Raw genomic sequence first — 16,998 nt, forward strand, 5'->3', positions numbered from 1 at the left:
CTCACACACTTACTGAAATCAGCTTCTACATTCAGTCAGGAAATGACACGTTTTGTGGCCTTTAGGTCCTATCGTTATTCTGCATAAAGAAAAAAAAAGATGCCTCATTATAACTTTATTAATTATGGATGTTATTCAACTTTGATATTTAAGGGGGAAGGGAGGATACAAACAGGAATGTAATCCTGTTCTCATTATCTGGATCTCAAAGATTAAAGTCTGTTTCAAGTGAAGCTTGGCTCTTGGTGACTTTGGGATATGTCCATGCGGCTATCTTAGCAGCAAGGAAGTTCTACTACATTTTAAACAGTTTTGGGATTAAAGGATTAAAATCCATGGAACTCTAGGCTATAAACAGCAATATAACAGCAAGAACAATTATGTGGTTTCTCTTTAGGGATGACAAGACTTCTTGCTAGTTTGTGTGTGTGTGTGTACACACACAGAATATACAGAGAGAGAAAGAAAAAAAATCTGACACACAATTCTAACTTCCTCACATCCAAGTGGAACAAAACCTGGTTTGTAACTTTTAAAATACTAGCAAAAAGATCTTAGCCTTTACCATTTTAATTCAAATTCAACATTTTGCCAGGGGTTAAGACAGAAATATATTCAGTCAAACCTTGGTGAGCTTTCCCCCTCCCTCCCCCAATAAAAGCCAGTAGATACAGTTCCTGGTCCCATTTACAAAACGTTGAAGAATCTACAAGCCAACAAGCCTATAATTCTGTTGATCAGTACAAAGTGGGTTGGGGAACGTTATGAGGATAAAAGAAAGGGCAGAAGGGATCAATACCCTGCCCTGAACATGAAAAGCTGGCTAAAAATTAAGGAAAAGTTATAAAGAGGCATTGTTAGGTGCCCCAAATTCTCTGCTCCTACTTCTCTGTCCATCACCATAAATCTAAGGCACGTTTCTCAACCTTGGCAACTTTAAGATGTGGGGACTTCAGCTCCCAGAATTCCCCAGCCAGGTGAGTTGAAGTCCACACATCTTAAAGTTGCCAAGGTTGAGAAACACTGATCTAGAGATATCAGATCTCAGCTACAAAGATCCAGATGACCACAAGAGGGTATCAAAGGGTTGGACATTTCTGTCCCACTCTGTCTTTCTCTCTCTGCTGCCATCTGGTGGGTGTCCATACTTTCTGATAGTTCTGCAAACCTCAACAAAACCAAAGTTTGCCCTATATAAGAAAAGGCGTACCAAAACCTTTCTCCCTTCCTCCCAAAGTCATCTATCTTTTCTGTAGCTTCAGGCAAGGCCAGTCCTCATGAACATGTCAGGTTGCCACTTCCTTCCTGTGTCAAAATGTGCAAGCATAGGGCTGGGTCTCGCTTTCGTCGCTTGTGGAGGCCCACTTGCTGGGAAAAGGAGGCCCATGTGATGCAGTGATTTCCTGCCCACTTCCTGGCCTCTGGGGCTTCTCGTGTGTGTCTGCTCTCTCTGGCGTTCTCTGGCATTACCCATCAATGAATTAAAGCGCTTTGGAGAGGGCACCATGTTGCGTCGGAAGCCATCCAATGCCAGTGAGAAGGACCCAGTCCAAAAGAGGAAGGTGAGTGAGGGAGGGTCTGTCCTGAGCCCTTGCAAGGCAATCGCCTGGCTGACCCACTGGAGATGACTGCAGGACAAGGAAGAGGCACAGAAGGTAGCCTGGATTCCCTACCTTGGGTGCCAACCCTGCAGATGTAGAGTTTTGGGAAAGATGGAGGGGGGCACTTTGCCTAAAGTTGGAGGGGGGAAGGAATCAAAGAGCACATACAGGGAGTTTGAGCCCTGCCCCCTTACAGACATCCACACCATTTTTCCTCCCGCCATATTCTGAATACTGCCATCATCCCCTTGTGCTTCTTCTTGATCCTACTCACATGGGGCAGAAGTCCACCCAATCGGGGACACCATCACCACCACCCAAAGGGCTTTCAGGATCTCTTGCAGGGGAAACAGTAGGGGCGTGGGGGTCACACTAACGAAGAGGAGCAAGCAAGGAGAGAGATGTATTCAGAGAGAATGACAACCCTTGCAGGGGAGGGAGGAGAAGGGTATTGTAACTGCCTGAAGCTGTGAACCATTTTGAACAGATGCTCTTGGATGTGTTTTTGCTGGCTTGCTTTGTGATAGCAACGGCACTCACACAAGTCTTTGAGTAGTGAGACTGTATTAATGTCAGGAGCACTCCAGTAATCCATCAGAATCTACTGGTAGAACTCATGACGATCTGCCCTGAAATCACAATGATTCCTTACATGTGCCGTACCAAAATCTGACTCTCAACTTTTCACACGTGTTTTTTTTTTTTCTGTTTTTCTAACTTATTCTCAGGGCTTCAGAATTTGTTCCAGATTTCTCTGGGTCATATTTTGTCACTGATTTTATCCGTTGTGTTGTTTTTGTGACACATTGTTCCATCTCTCTGCAGCCTCCCTGGCTGCCCCCATTTCCCAGTTGGAAAAGGTCCTCTGAGAGGACTTTCTTCATGATGTCTCCCCTTGAGATTAAAGTGTGGGAAGCCAAGGAGGCTATAGATTACTGGAGAGCTGATTGTACAAAGAAAGACAGGGGATCCACATTCACTCTTTGGCCACCTTGTCACTAAAGTGCAGAAACACCCCGTTCCACCTATGAGAATTTCCCCAAAATTCTCTCTTCCTTTGAAAGAAAATGGAAAAGTAAATGATCTTTTATCAGACTGAATGTGTACTACTAGGGAAGAAAAAAGATTATTTTTTTTTGCATAGTGCTATTCTTGACTCTCAGGTTTTATGCAAACAATGAAATTACGTTTGTACCATCTGCAAAACATACTGCTGAAATTACGCCTTTCAGATTTGGGTAGGAAGGATTATGGGCTACATTCCATTCCACTAGCCAAAAGACACCTCAGAGTCCTTCAAAGTATGTCATTTGCCCTGTGAATCCTGCCTCTCCTTGATCTCTCAGCAGCCTTTGGACCCATCAGCCATGGTATCCTCTTGGACGGTCAGCCTTTCAAGCTAGTCCAGACAAGAAACTAAGACAATACTGTCCCTACTGTACCTTTATTGTAAGGGGACAGAATCGTGCACATTTGAAAGCACTTCTCCCCTGCCCTGCCTTTACTTTTCAGAGAACTAGGGAGGGTCCCTTCTGAGATGCTTCCCCCACCCCTATTTCTTCTGTGGCCTGAGATATCTTTTACCTGACCGTTGTCTAGGCTATGGTCCTCCTCCTGTCTCCCAAGGTTATTCTCACAGCCCATTACATGGACTGACTGCAGGAGTTGGGAGTGGAGGGCATGGTGTTGCAGCGGTTTTCCTCCTTTCTCTGGGCCAGTTAGTGTTGACAAGGCGCAGGGATCATGTCCAAAGGCCCTGACCTGTGGAGTGCCATAGAGCTCCACGCTCTCACCTCTCCTGCCTATGTGAAGCTGCTGGGTGAGGTCATCCATTAGTTAGCAGGATGCTGATGATAATCAGCTGTATATCTGAACCCCTGACCAACTGAGTGATGCTGTCAGCCTTAGGGTTAGGATTGTCCCGGAGCCTGGAGGCTATTTGGGTCTGGATGGGGGGGGAACAGACTTAACTCAACCACTGTAAGCTCAAACAGCTGTAGGTGCATGGAGCTTCCGGCTCTACTTCCTGATCTATAATTTCCTTTACTAGTTCTGAACGGAGTTACAGATGAAACTGATGCACAATTTGGGGGCCTTTCTGGATGCTCAGCTCCTGCTTGAAAAGGAGGTGGTGACTGTATCCAGGAAGGACTTCTCACAGATCCATCTTGTGCACCGAATGCACCCAGACCAGGAGGCCCTTCTCACTGTCCTACTTGGCTACCTGATGGGCAGAGGGCCCCAATGCACTTTACATGCTTTTGAAGAACACTCAGAAGTTTCAGCTGGTCCAGAATGTGTTATTGCAAGCAATTATGGGCACGCCTCGGTATGCCCGCATGACGCTTCTGTTTTACACACTGTACTGTAGACTTCTGGATGCAGTTCAAGGTGCTGGTGATCACCTGCAAAGTCCTACAGGGCATAGGGGTTAGTTATCCGAGAGACCATCTGTCTCCCATTGTTTCTTCCCATTACGTAACACCAGGCAGAGTCAGCATGCTCCAGGTCTCATCCATTAAACAATGCCATCTGATGGGACCCGGAAGCATGTCTTCCCTGTCTCAGTGCCTGCCTTTTGGAGCAGTATCCCTCCAGAAATTCAAATTACCCCAGTCGTGCTCTCCGTTTATGAGCCTTGAATCCCTAGCTCTTTCCTCAGGCTTTGGACTAGGAGGCGTGGCGGGCTCCCTTTGCGAGGAGTTTTACCTCTTTTTTGTTATCTGGTGCTGTTCTATTCCTTTGGTTTTCAGTTTGTACTGTACACCACCTAAAGTTGTTTAAAAGTTGGGCAGTTTGAGAAACATGAATGATAAAAACATAAATTCAAGAACATTAAGCTTATTGCCCTTGCTTTAAGTGGCCCGATGTGCAGAGAGAAATTTTCCTATGAGCGTGCGTTTCTACCTTATGGAAAACTGCATTCTCTGAAAACATCGGGGGCTGTGACATATACTAGGATGAGCCCCAGAAAAACAGGAACAAAACAGTCGAGTCTTGAAAACGAAAGGGGCCGTTTTCCATGCTCCCTTCATTAACTTTCCAAGATATTGGGAAATGCTTCAAAGATGCAGTTCAGTGAAACAAATCTGAATCCAAGATTAATAAAAGTTTGGATCAAATAACTTTCTTACATGCTTTTGCACATGGGCCATGTCGCTGTTTTAAGATGAAGCACAAGTGTACTTTCTTGGACAAAGCTTTCCACCAGAATTGTGAGAAGTGTGAGAAAGCCTTAGTTCAAACAGTGGTTAGATCCCCACATTGTACTGAGATGTGTAAAGTGACTTGGTCTTGGCTTAGCTCACTGTGCAAACCCAGCCATTGTTTGTAAATCATGGTTTGGGTAGAGGGTGGTATGGACCCAACCAGCTATGGTTTCAGTCAATTAGGCTTAAGAAAACAGTGGCTTAGCTGCATTTCTCAACCTTGGCAGCTTGAAGGTGTGTGGACTTCAACTCCCAGAATTCCTCACCTAGCATGCTGGCTGGGGAATTCTGGGAGTTGAAGTCCACACCCCTTCAAGTTGCCAAGGTTGAGAAACACCAGCTTAACATGATGCACATGAACTTAGCAAGCATTTGTCTCTTGCAGTTTTTATAAGCACTCTTTAAACTTTATTTTAAAAACAAGGATGAAGGGCTAAAAGAAACCAGTTTCCCTGCTGGTTGAGTCTTCCTTAAAATCCCTTTTTTTCTTAAACAGTCAATCACATTTTGCAGCAGCTAATGTTTTTCCTCTTCATTTTTGGGGCACTGTAGCTTTCCCTTGCCTTCCCCATCTGCTTGTATCACCCTTATCAACTCTCTCCATTCCCTCACCTTCTTTTCTAGGATCCCAATTCCACAATATGAAGAGAGGAGCTTAATGTCAACATGAAATAAGCTTGCCAAAAGGTTAATTTCAGGGAAGGCCTCCATTTCAGTCTACTTCACGCATAACAAGCCACAACCTGCAGCCTGGGAGTCTCTGAGTAGCCTGTCTTTTCAGAAAAAAGCAGCTACATACTTTGGAGACAGGCTTTGCAAACACCACAGGTCCTCCCTGCGGTGCAAGGTGCCTCCAGAAATGTGGCTGGTGCTGCCGCAAAGGCCTGAGGGTATATTTGGGTAGATTGGCTGTGGTTCCTGTTCTTCCAAGGAAGACGACTGATTTTTCACTTAGCTCTAGCAATAACCAATATTTGCATGAATGTATCTGAATGTGGAACTGGGGTTGAATCTCAGCATCCTGTACTTGCCCCTCCCGCCTCAGCATCCTGGACTCACCCTTCCAACTTAGCTAAATGCACCGAGGCACATATTCTGGCTTCTGGGCTTGAGCACGTCTCTTTTCAGAACCACAAAGTGTGCATGCACAGGTTGGCAGGGTTCCTCCTCTTGCTGGATTTTTTTTTTTTTTGGTGCCTTCACGTTGACTCCTGGCAACTGCCTGGATTAGTCCCGTTTTCCTGGAAAGGTTTTTTCAGAAGCAGTTTGCCCTTGCCTCCTCCTTCCTAGGGCTGAGAGAGAGGGACCGGCCCAAGGTCACCCAGCTGGCTTCATACCTAAGGCAGGACTAGAACTAACAGTCTCCTGGTTTCTAGCCTGGTGCCTTAATCACTACACCAAACTAGCTCTCGGTACGAACTGGGTTTCTACAGCTCCTTGTTTTTTTAAAAAAAACAAAAAACGGAAATCACACCCCCCTCACCTCGCCGCTGCCTTTACCGCTCTCCCAGGTGTTTGGATTTGGGGGGGTGCAATTGTTAGTCACCTGATGCTAACCCACTTCCTCTGCACGGTATCGATCTAAGTGTTGGTTTTGAGCAACTCTGCAAAAAAGAGAGACAGAGAAAGAGAGCTTGGGGGGGGGGGCAGGCAGGCAGGCAGAAAATAGCTAGATCAACTTTAGAAAGGCATCCAGACAACCCGGTCTTCTGTCTCCAGAAGTGAGCAGTGCTGACCAGGCTAACGAGTGATCTCAACTGTATGCTTAAGTAGAAGTATCCCCAGACCATTCTGCTACTGGATTGCATTCTTTGAGCACCTAGGTAGATAGGAACGCACGAGCACAAAAAATAACCCTTTTAATGAGATTGCAAAAACTAGAAATGGGTAGGCGGAGGCAAGCTGTCATGTGAACAGCCAGATTTGATCCTGGGGAGAAATAGCATAGAAGGGTTTTCCCTTTATGTATATATTTACTAAATTTCCATCCTGCCTTTCATTCAGGAGCTTAAGGCGTTGTACATAGCAACCCCTCCTCCATTTTTTTCTCGTTAACTCTTTGCAATAGTTTGGGCTGAAGGAGAACAAGTGGCCCAGGATCACCCAGTGGGTTTCTGTGGCTAAGAATGGGCTTGAACCCAAGTGTCCTGACTCCTAGTCCAACACCTTAACCTCCACACCACATTGGCTTATTTAATGACCGTTCATCCTTCCTCAGAACTCTTACTTCCTCCTCTGATACTGAACCACAATTCCACCCCTCGGTCAAAACCATCTCTCATTCTAGGCTAGTTTTTAACCTGTTCTTCGTTAACCATCACCATCATTATCATCATCCCTCCATCTGCAGGCCTGGTGGCATACAAGAGAACAGGACCTTGCCCCAAGGACTCTATAATCTGAAAATGTGACCTGTTCCACCAGAGGATGGAGTGGGAGTGGCAAATGGGAAGCAAAATGTGTTTATTTTCGGTTGCAGGAAGCGATCTAGAGAAAATAGAGATGGAAAGTAGAAGTTAGGACTTTTATGTAGTCTTCTGCATCAGCCAGCTCACGGACTGCCTACCTCCTCTTCTGCTGTGTGTACGTGCACGCGTGCATGGGCATATTTGCCTTCACACGTAAGAGGTAGTGAGGGATGGCGGACCAAAGGCAAAAAAACAATGGTCTCCTGCCAACTCCATTCACTTGTGGCTGCAGCTCCATCTGCCAACCCTATAACCTAGAATATCGTAAGCTGCCCGGAGTCACAAATGTGAGATGGGCAGCTATAGAAATAAATAAAATAAAATATAGAGATGTCTGCAAGATTCCCAAGACCCATTGGCTTTTTCTGCTCTGGAATACACGCTACTGACAACCATCTCTCCCTTCTCCCACCAGCTGTCACTGCAGCGGTCCAGCAGTTTCAAGGATTTTGCCAAATCCAAACCCAACTCCCCGCTGTTGAACGAAAAAGCATTCAGCCTGGAAGAGGAAGAGGTAACACCCCATCCATCCCCTCCCTTGATTCTTACCTTGGGCTCCTACTGGCCATCCTCCCAATGGCAGCCATGTTGCCTTCTCATTTTCCCCATCTCCAGCCTTTGCCACCATCCTTGGCTCAACATCACCCTCCCAACCCTATCTTTACCTTTTCCATTGCTCTCTCTTTAGTTGTAGTCCACTGGTTGGATGGAGATACTGTTTGCTTTCTGAAAGGCAGACGCTTCATCTGATACTGAGTCCCAAAAAAGTCCCAAGCTAGGAAGGTCCATTCCCGAACTCAATTCACCCAACCCCATACCAGTAAGGAGCCATCTTCTTCCTTCCTGGGAAGCCCAAGGTCCATGGCTCTCTCTGCAGGTTCCTGAAGGCAACGAGCCCAGCCCACTACCTAGCCCTGATGACTCGGGACGGTCAAAGCTGGGCAAGCGATGGAGAGCCGCCATTTCCCGCACCATGAACCGGAAGACAGGCAAGGCCGTGGCTAAAGCGTTGACAGATCAGGTGAGAGACAAGACTACGTCCACCCCACATTGTGTCTTCACGTGTATGTGCATGTGTGAGCGAATTGTATAAGATGCCTCCTTCCTAAACAGTCCCACCATCTCACCATTGCCCAGCACTTAACTTCTCCCTCCAAGCCCATTTGCACCACCTCTCTCTCTCTCTCTCTCTCTCTCTCTCTCTCACTCACACACACACACACACACACACACACACACACACACAGACCAACAGAGAGACACTTAGTTCCTTCTCCCTGTGGTTTTGTGAAAGCAGAAAAAAGAGCATGCAGCAGTGAGGACTAGTAGGTTCTGCTTGTGAGCTCTTCAGTAGGTAGCCAAGGCTGCTGACTTCTGTTGCTGCCCATATACCGAGCCCACTTGCACCCAACCGCAGCACAAACCTGCCCTGGCAGTATTTTTTCCCCATGGGGTTCCCATGAAATTGCTTTCATCTCATCCCAGCCCAAGAGTGAGACAGGCTTAAGTTGTCTTTAGCCATATCAGTGTTAAACCAGTATTTTCCCCTTCATTCAAACCCCATGCAAGGGCAGCCTAAAAATGGGAAAAAATCTGTTGTCACCCACTACAAAGGAACTGAGAGCTGATCTTGGGGTAAGTATGCCATTAATGGAGGACTTGGAGGAGAGATGACTCAGTCCAGAAAAAAAAATGAAAGGAACTCAAAATAACCCCACCTTGATTTTGTTTGGCATAAGATGGGTCAGAGAGGGACAGGCTTTCAAGATGGATACCAGCCCTTCAAGGTAGGCCAGGTCAAGTAACAGATACTGCAAGGATTCCAGAAATGCGACTTTCTTGTGGTAGGGTATAACAACAGGATCTTGAAAGCCTGTCCAAGTTCTTCACTGTGCCATCTTATGCTAGACAACATCTAAAAGAGTTGAATTTCTTTCTCACACTTCCTTCTATCTCTGGACTGGGTAATATTTTCCCTTTAATGAGCTGCTCATTCTTTTCCCAAGGTCAGCTCTAAAATCCTTCGCACCCATTCCCAAGCTAGGAGAGTGGGAACAGAGGGGAGGGATGGGCAACGAGAGCAGCAAATGTCACCCTATAGTTGGAAAAAACTATAGTGGTATAGTTTTTTCCAACTCACAGGATGGGAAAGGCTGTCAGAATCACCCCAGTGTGCTACGCATCACCTCCTGATCAGCTACTGTTGCTCAGAACAGACTGTAGTAAGGGCCTTCCCATTTGGGGCCAGTGAAAACACTTCACATTTTCAGAGGGAACGTGGAGAACGCACATTGAATGACCACTTGGGTGGCTTGGCTCTATGGCGTTGAGCCATGAGCATATTGCTGCTCGTGAATGGCGCCCTGGAGTCCTGCAGAAAAGGCCATATTGCTTCCAAAACAAAATAGGGGTTGCATTTACCCAACACATTTAACTCAGTCACTGCACGAACTCAGCGTTCACACAATGCACAGTCACAAACAAACCTAACCCTGTTGATCAGGCTATGCACACTCAGTGACTAGGTCTTACAGTGACCTGGTTAAGGAGGCTGCGCAGACACAGCTAATAGTTGCTTCAAGCCGAATGGGCCCCCAGAATTCCCCCCAACACTATCACCCAAATATTTAGCACCACTGTTTTATAAACCCTAAAACAGGTTTAAGGGTGGTTGTTTTTTTTAAGCAGCTCGCCACCATCCAAATAGGGGACAAAATGGAATATTCTTTCTACCTGGGTGATAGAGTTCCCTCTGTTTTGTGTCATCATTCCATCCCACACCCTCTCCCCCAATTCTCACTATCCCCCTCCCATGTTAAATGCAGCTAGCAAATGATTTGGCCAATCCTTATGAGAATGGATCTCAGAAAAGGGGAGGGTGAGAATCAAGTCTGGTGCTGCAAATAATAGCGGGGAGCTCCCAGGGAGGCACCCCCACAAGTAGGTTGCTCCCCAGCCCTACCTGTTGATGGTAGCATGAAATGTGCCATTCTTTTTAAACACTGTGTGTGCAACATGGCTCCTCTTCCCAAGAATCGTGCATGGGCTTTGTCGGTGCCATGCTCCACAAGGAAGCGAACCAAGCAGGGCCAACCTGCGCTTCTGCCTTGGGAAGAAAGCGTTCTCCATGGTTTCATGTTGCTCTTGCAGGGCCAGGTTGAACCCGAGACTCCTGTATCTCCAGCCCAAAGCCCTGTTGAAGATGAAGCCCCCATCTTTCCGGCAGCCACCCAAGAGACTAACAGCCCCTGTGCCTCTGACGGTAAAGGGATCATCCAACTTCAATGTAGCCTTCATTTAAGGCTTACTGTACATGGAAGTGGTAAAGCTGGGGCTAAATTATACCATTGCAAAATGGAGGGCGGGCAGTCCACTCCAAACAAGACCTCATTCGCTCTTTATAGAAAATGGGTAGACATTACAAAGAAAGGTTCGTGCTTCTCTTGCACTTGGGCATCTTTGCTTTCTGGGGGCAACTGTTTTCTGAGAAAGGGCAGGTAAAGATTCCCACAAGTTGAGCTCATCAGAGATGACTCCTCAGCCTTGCCAGTGTAGTTTTCTTGACAACAAAAGGGAAATGGTCTGCCACTGCCTTTTTTTAGGATGTTTTGCCATTTCCCAGTCTCACCTGTAGCCCAGGGAGCTTCTGGTGGTCTCCCATCCAGTTCCTTAACTTGATCGGACACCGGTTAGCCTTGTTTTGTGTTTTTAAAAGGTCAGTGGTGCCGATGACTGCATTCCCAACCGGGCAGGCTCTCGCAGCATAGAGGAGAAAGGGCCAGTTGTAACCTAACCTATCTCCTGCTTCGTGCAGGAATCCAAGACTGTCTAGTCTGTACGTGAACGTATTCAACAAAGAGGAGCCCACCATCTCTTGGGTAGTCCTCACTCTGGGTTAGAACAAAAGCCCTCGCAGTCAGTAGGGATCTGCCTTCCTGTTATTCTGTGTCCTGCAGTTTGGAGCGATAAGACAAGTCTCGACAGTCTTCAAATATTTGAAAAGATCCATCTGCCCCTCCCACCTTCTCAAGGCTATGCCTTCCCTGCACCCTCTGTCTTCTAGCCTCAGACTGTCCTTCTCTGAGCCTGTTCCCATTTGCCCGGTCCAGAACCAGACTTAATATTCAAGAGGTAGGGTCCAACCAACATAGAATGACATAGAACTATTACTTCCTGTGTTTTGAAAACTAATCTTCCGTTAACAAAGCCTAGAATTGCGTTTGCTGAGCAACCATGATGCTGGTTTCTAGATCAGTAGGATGGAGAAGCTCATCCTAAGATGAACTCAGGATTAAGCTACTACCCCCGAGCTGCCATAAAGTCAACTAATGTTTCTTTCTCCTGGCACTTGTCCCCCTCTAGAAAGGGAATTGTCCAGTTCCAGATTGAGCAGCCTCTGCAACAAGGAAGATATCAGCTCTACCCCATACAACGGCCCCTTTTGTGGAAAAGCCAAGGTTCACACAGACTTTATTCCCAGCCCCTATGATAAAGACTCTCTGAAGCTTCAGGTGGGTGCTTTCTCTGCACAAGAGAGCTTTCCAACAGAGTCCCTAATGCCATGAATCAAAAGGACAGAGCAGGTATTCCTTCTTCCCAAATTAATTTTCTTTAGCCAGAAAATAAACAAGAGGAGCAGTAGAAAATTGTGGAAAGATTACACACGGGGAAGAAGAATTACACAATATGAGCCTGGCTAAGCAGCACACCAACCCTGGAAAGAAGGTCCAGTCTAAGAATGCTCCCTCTCGCCAGTACGCAAACATATTTTCCAGTCAAATATTCACCAACATCCGGGGCCTTCAAAGGACCCTGTAGCCAATGAACAACGCCAGCCCACTTAGAATATTGGGGTTAATAAATAAAAGCCTTTGGTGGCCATTTGGAGGGCTTAATTTAACTTCCTATAAAATACTGCTCTGATTCCATTAGGAGAACCTTTGCAGAGTCTATTAATCCAACACACTGTACAGGAATAGCTATTAGAAGAACAACCACAAGTTCACATTTGCTCAGGAGGACAGAATGTAGAGGTTGAGAAAGAAGATTGGATTAGTTGTTACCATACTTTGAGTTCTCTTTGATGCTTAACGCCCACTGCCCTTCTCCAGAAGTCAACACTGCAATGCTACTTTCGCAAATTTGTTGTTTTCTTTTTTAGGAATTAGTGTCATGGGAACCCATAACGTGCTTTGATTTGGGCTTCCTGTGCTGGGTGAACCAAGCCGCTATGGCTTGTAAACCACAGCTTAGGACATAATGTGTTGTGCAAACCCCAGCTCCTTGTGACATGCAGAATGAACCATGATTGCGCTAAATTGTATGTGAAAATACAACCAGAGACCTAATAGGGTCTGGTTGAAAGAAGTTAACCATATGGCATTTGGTACAGAAAGGGGATATCATTCACATCATTGCAAAACCTCCCGTCGGCACCTGGACTGGCCTTCTGAACAACAAAGTGGGCTCCTTCAAATTTATCTACGTCAGCATCATCCCAGAAAAGACCCAGTCGGCTGCGAAGCCCTGTTCGCAGCACAGGAGCAAAAGGCCGAAGGCCAAAACCTTGCAGGAGCTGCTGCAGCGGATGAACCTCGAGGTGAGAATGTTGCCCAGACAATGAAGCTCTGAAAGGCAAAGGGGGGAATGACTCAGTATGACTTCCAGGCCACCTTTAGACAGGAAAGCCAACTGGGTGACTTTGGGCCAGTCTGTTTCTCGGCCCAATTCACTTCGCAGGGTGGGGGTTGTGGGGAAAATAAGAGATTGAGAGCATGAGGTAGTACTTATGTCTTGGCTACAGGAGGTTACATTCCTGACACCTCCCACTGAAACTACGGAAGACCCCCATCAGAAAGTCAGCAGGATCATCCTTAGCCAGCAAGGACTAGAGGGTGATGGCCACTGCCTTGCCCAGCTGCTGTGCGCTACGGTAGCAAAAGCCAACATATAGACACAGCAGAACTAAACGGGCCATGGGTTTGACCTGGGTGAGGGAGTCTCCAGCATTCTCCTGTTTCACACACATCAGATAGTGTTACTCACCGCTTTCAATACTCAGATGGTCTGTCTAGCCAGGACTCTACTTTATAAACAGGAAACGGCATTGGTCCATTCTCTGAACATCTCTTGTAATATTAAAGGGAACTGAAGCAGAGCCCGGAAGAGATGTGAACCTCATCCATGTTTAGAGTCCCTGGAGGGTAGGAGAATGTGTGCCTGCCTAAGTTTCATTTTGAGTCATGGCAGGAAGCAGGAGGAGGAGAATATGTTTATACCCATTTGTAGATACTGCGATTAGCAACAGGGCAAATTTTTCTTAAAAGGGAAAAGCTGTTTCTTCAGAAATACCTACTAAATATAGAAGCTTGCCTCATTTTTCCCTCCTCGTCCCCTCCACCCACCCACCCCCCCGCAAAAATGAGGCTTGGTATCTTAAAAGATAACGAAATCCTAGATAAGATGTATCAGGGGTTGATCAAACCACAACTATTTTTTTAAAAAGCTGTCTTGAATCATTAGAATTTCTGTCTATTTCTAATGCTGTGACAAACGTGGTAGCATTTAGCATCCAATCATACTCAATTTTTTTTTGCTGCAACCTCTTTTTTTTTTTTTGGCTTTTTAGTTGCAGTATTTAAAAAACAACTTTCTTCCACTAGAAGTGCACCCTGAAAAAGTGCTACTTCAAGCATTTGGGAAATCGTTCACAGAATCCTTATAGATTAGGGTAATCCTTGGCGCTCTGCAGAGTTGGCTAGCAAGCATCTGCAATTGCATAGCAAATACATAAGTAGATATCCTCATTTCTTCTCCCCAAAGCATAAAAGCATCTTGAATTCAATCATAGTTGAGATGGCCATTGTTAGTTTTTGTACTCAGCAGAAAAACAGAGCAATCCCACATAGAGCGAACAGCTCCTCTGCACTTGTTCCAAGAGACCACACCTGAGCAACGTTTGCTCAGATCACACCTACAGTACAGGATCCATACGACTGAGCTACTCAATTCCTTCCTCAATCAAAACTGAATCCGATTTTGAACAGAAACCAGCCACCAGACCTCTTCTCTTCCCTTCATACATCGTTTTAATATAGGACTCAACCCTTCAGCGCAGCCTTTCTCCTTGAGATGTTGTACAAAGGACCCAGGACCCTAGTAGACTAACATTACTTACCCTCCTAGTGCTCCATATAGTAGCTGGTAGCCAAATCCAGAACCCACCCACGTGCCATTCCTCACAGCAGGCTCCTACGAAGCATTGTGGGAATTGTAAGTAGCAGGTCTCAGGCTCTTCTTGATGGTGTGAATTGGGACAGGAAACTTAACTCCCAAGTGCAGATAGTTATGTTTAGCAATCTCTGGAGGACCACACCCTGTTCTAAATCCTTTAAGTGGGGTCTAAGTTACTTCTGTGTTCTTCAAGAGTTATCAAAGCACAGTAGCAGCAGCAAATAATCCCACCCACCTCCTCAGGTAATCTATCACAAGCATTACAATAGGACCGTCTCTCTTCCTCCTGTTCAGGAACACACCTCTACGTTGTTATTAAACGGTTATCAGACTCTGGAGGACTTCAAGGAGTTGCAAGAGAACCACCTGAATGAATTGAACATCACTGATCCACAGCATCGTATCAAGCTGCTTACAGCAGCAGATCTACTGCTGGATTATGACAGTAAGCCTCCCTCACCCTCCAAAAGAGCCTTCTTCCTTCCTCTCCCGTTGTGAAGCTCCTTTGTTGAAGTGAGACCTGTTCCAGGTGCAGAAAGTCCCACCTTGAATCCCCATCACATTTTGTATTAAAGACCAACTGTGACATGAAAGCAGATTGATAAATCAGGCTAGATAATGCAGGGGCAGATCATTACAACCTTGAAATAGTAGTTTCCTATAAGCACCACAGGTAAACATGGCCCTGCAAAGGGAACCCACACAGAGCAGGGTTCTTTAGTGGTTTCCCAACATAAATCATTAGCTCCTGCTCATCGCAAGCCAGGTTACTGAAACTATTGTTTCTCACCCAGGAACAAGTGAGGCAAGACTCAGGGTCTGGACCATCCCTCTTCCCTTTCCAGTGCCACTTTTAGCCCAGTCCAGCTTTCCTTTTAACAATTGGCTTCTCTCTTCCCAGCAAGCAGTGAAGCTGAAGATGAAGGAAGACCCTTGGACAGTCAGCTATTTCCTGGAGAACTCAAGGGAGACATTCCCCGTGATTCTGGCTGTTTCGAAGGGGCAGAGACATTGGACAGTGGGCGGGAAGATCTGAAGCTGGAGGAGGGGCTGCAGTCCTATTCTCTGTCCAGCTCAGGCTGAGATAAGACTCCTCTCTCTGTATCCTGACACCAGTTGGCTGGCAAGTACAAGCTCTTCTTACAGGAACACATGCCTCTGCCCCCCACCCCACAAAAATACTCTTCAGGCTGAGTAAGAATGTGGCTCCAAGTCCTGGTTGGTAAATAAGAGGAAGGCTGGGACCCAGAATCCTCACTGATTACTGGACCAAAGAGTTTGTTGCTGGACTGTTGCATTAGAGAGGCTCCTCCTTCAGATTTTTGCATGCTGTGAGCAGGCACCAGCAGAAGGCCTGCTAAGAAGCAACTGAACTTGCTTCTGCCTCCATGTGCCCAGTCCCCCTTGGGTGCAAAGAACGTTTGCTTGCTCCTGAAAGCTCTGCACAATCCAAAACAGCAGCAAAGATGGACAATGACCCTCTGAATGCAGCCTGGGTCTTCCTCCATCCTTCCATCGCTAAGAAGGTCCCAACTAGCTGAAGTCTGCAGTGTTGGGAGGGTCACAGGGGACTTTGCTCTGTTTCTTTTCAAATATATCTATAGTTACTTTGTTGTAAACAGCTAGGTTCTTGGAGTTTTTGGACAAGATCCTGATCAAGAGCAGGTAGGTGCAAATTTCTAAACTGGCTTAATCTAAGAAATGGCAATCACTAATCTCTGGTACAGATATTTCAATAAAGCACATTTATCTCCACAGTGTAGATCTGACCCTGCACGTCTGCATTATTTTTAGAAAAACTAAAAGGTGAAATTTTCCTGTGCTGCCAGATTAAAAAAAAGAAAAAGAAAAAGCAGCAGGCCCAGTACACTACTATGAAATACATCTAGCTCAACACCCCAACCCTTCATCCAAAAGGGTTCGAAGATCTCAAAGGCAGGTTTTTGGAGAGCACTGGACATGGAGTTAAGCAGGCCTGATCTTGAAAACTGGCAGAAGAGATAAAGTATTTTTTGCCTAGTTTTCTGCTCTGCACATCATGCTGGCTTGCTTAACGCAGCTTCTTTGTTTATACCAAAAGGGGTGCACCATAAGCAAAGAGGCAATTGAAGGGAATACCGAATCTTGCACAGAAACAGGAGCGGCCAGGCCTATCTGTAGAATGGAGATAAGCAACAGAGGCCATCTAGGCCAAGATCACACATACAAACATACACACAAATTCCAAAACCTTAAGTGAAATCAGAGGGGGACATACTAGGCAGCCAGCTTCATCCCACTTGCTGGAATAATCCATCACGGAACATGAGAAATGATACCTTAAACAACACGACTCCAGCAGAGCGGGGATTTGTTCAGCGCAAGGGGAAAGCATAAGCAGCGTTTTCTGCCCTTGACACACGGAAGAACAGAAACACTGGCAAAGAGTCCAGGAAGGCAGCCAGAGGTGTGTCTTCTTCCTACAAAGGGGAGTGGAGGAGAGAGGAA

General features: G+C 46.2%; 1 protein-coding gene across 2 annotated transcripts; it reads left to right on the forward strand.

Moving 5' to 3' along the window:
- Positions 1 to 1,433: 1,433 nt before the first annotated feature.
- Positions 1,434 to 16,570, forward strand: SASH3 (SAM and SH3 domain containing 3). Of its 2 annotated transcripts, none has more exons than XM_025162966.2 (8): positions 1,434 to 1,562; positions 7,694 to 7,792; positions 8,156 to 8,299; positions 10,429 to 10,540; positions 11,641 to 11,789; positions 12,671 to 12,877; positions 14,806 to 14,956; positions 15,417 to 16,570. In XM_025162966.2, exons 1-8 carry the CDS (start codon positions 1,506 to 1,508, stop codon positions 15,545 to 15,547), a joined length of 1,050 nt encoding a protein of 349 aa, XP_025018734.1. In that variant the 5' UTR covers positions 1,434 to 1,505; the 3' UTR covers positions 15,548 to 16,570. The 2 variants fall into 2 exon arrangements, with proteins under 2 accessions (XP_025018734.1, XP_007422706.1); XM_007422644.4 differs by having other exon boundaries at positions 15,413 to 16,568.
- The last annotated feature ends 428 nt before the right edge of the window (positions 16,571 to 16,998 follow it).

This window comes from Python bivittatus, unplaced genomic scaffold (assembly GCF_059951505.1).
Source record: "Python bivittatus isolate LINGU-HERP-01145 unplaced genomic scaffold, Pbiv_v1 ctg000670_np1212, whole genome shotgun sequence".
Classification (NCBI taxonomy): domain Eukaryota; kingdom Metazoa; phylum Chordata; class Lepidosauria; order Squamata; family Pythonidae; genus Python; species Python bivittatus.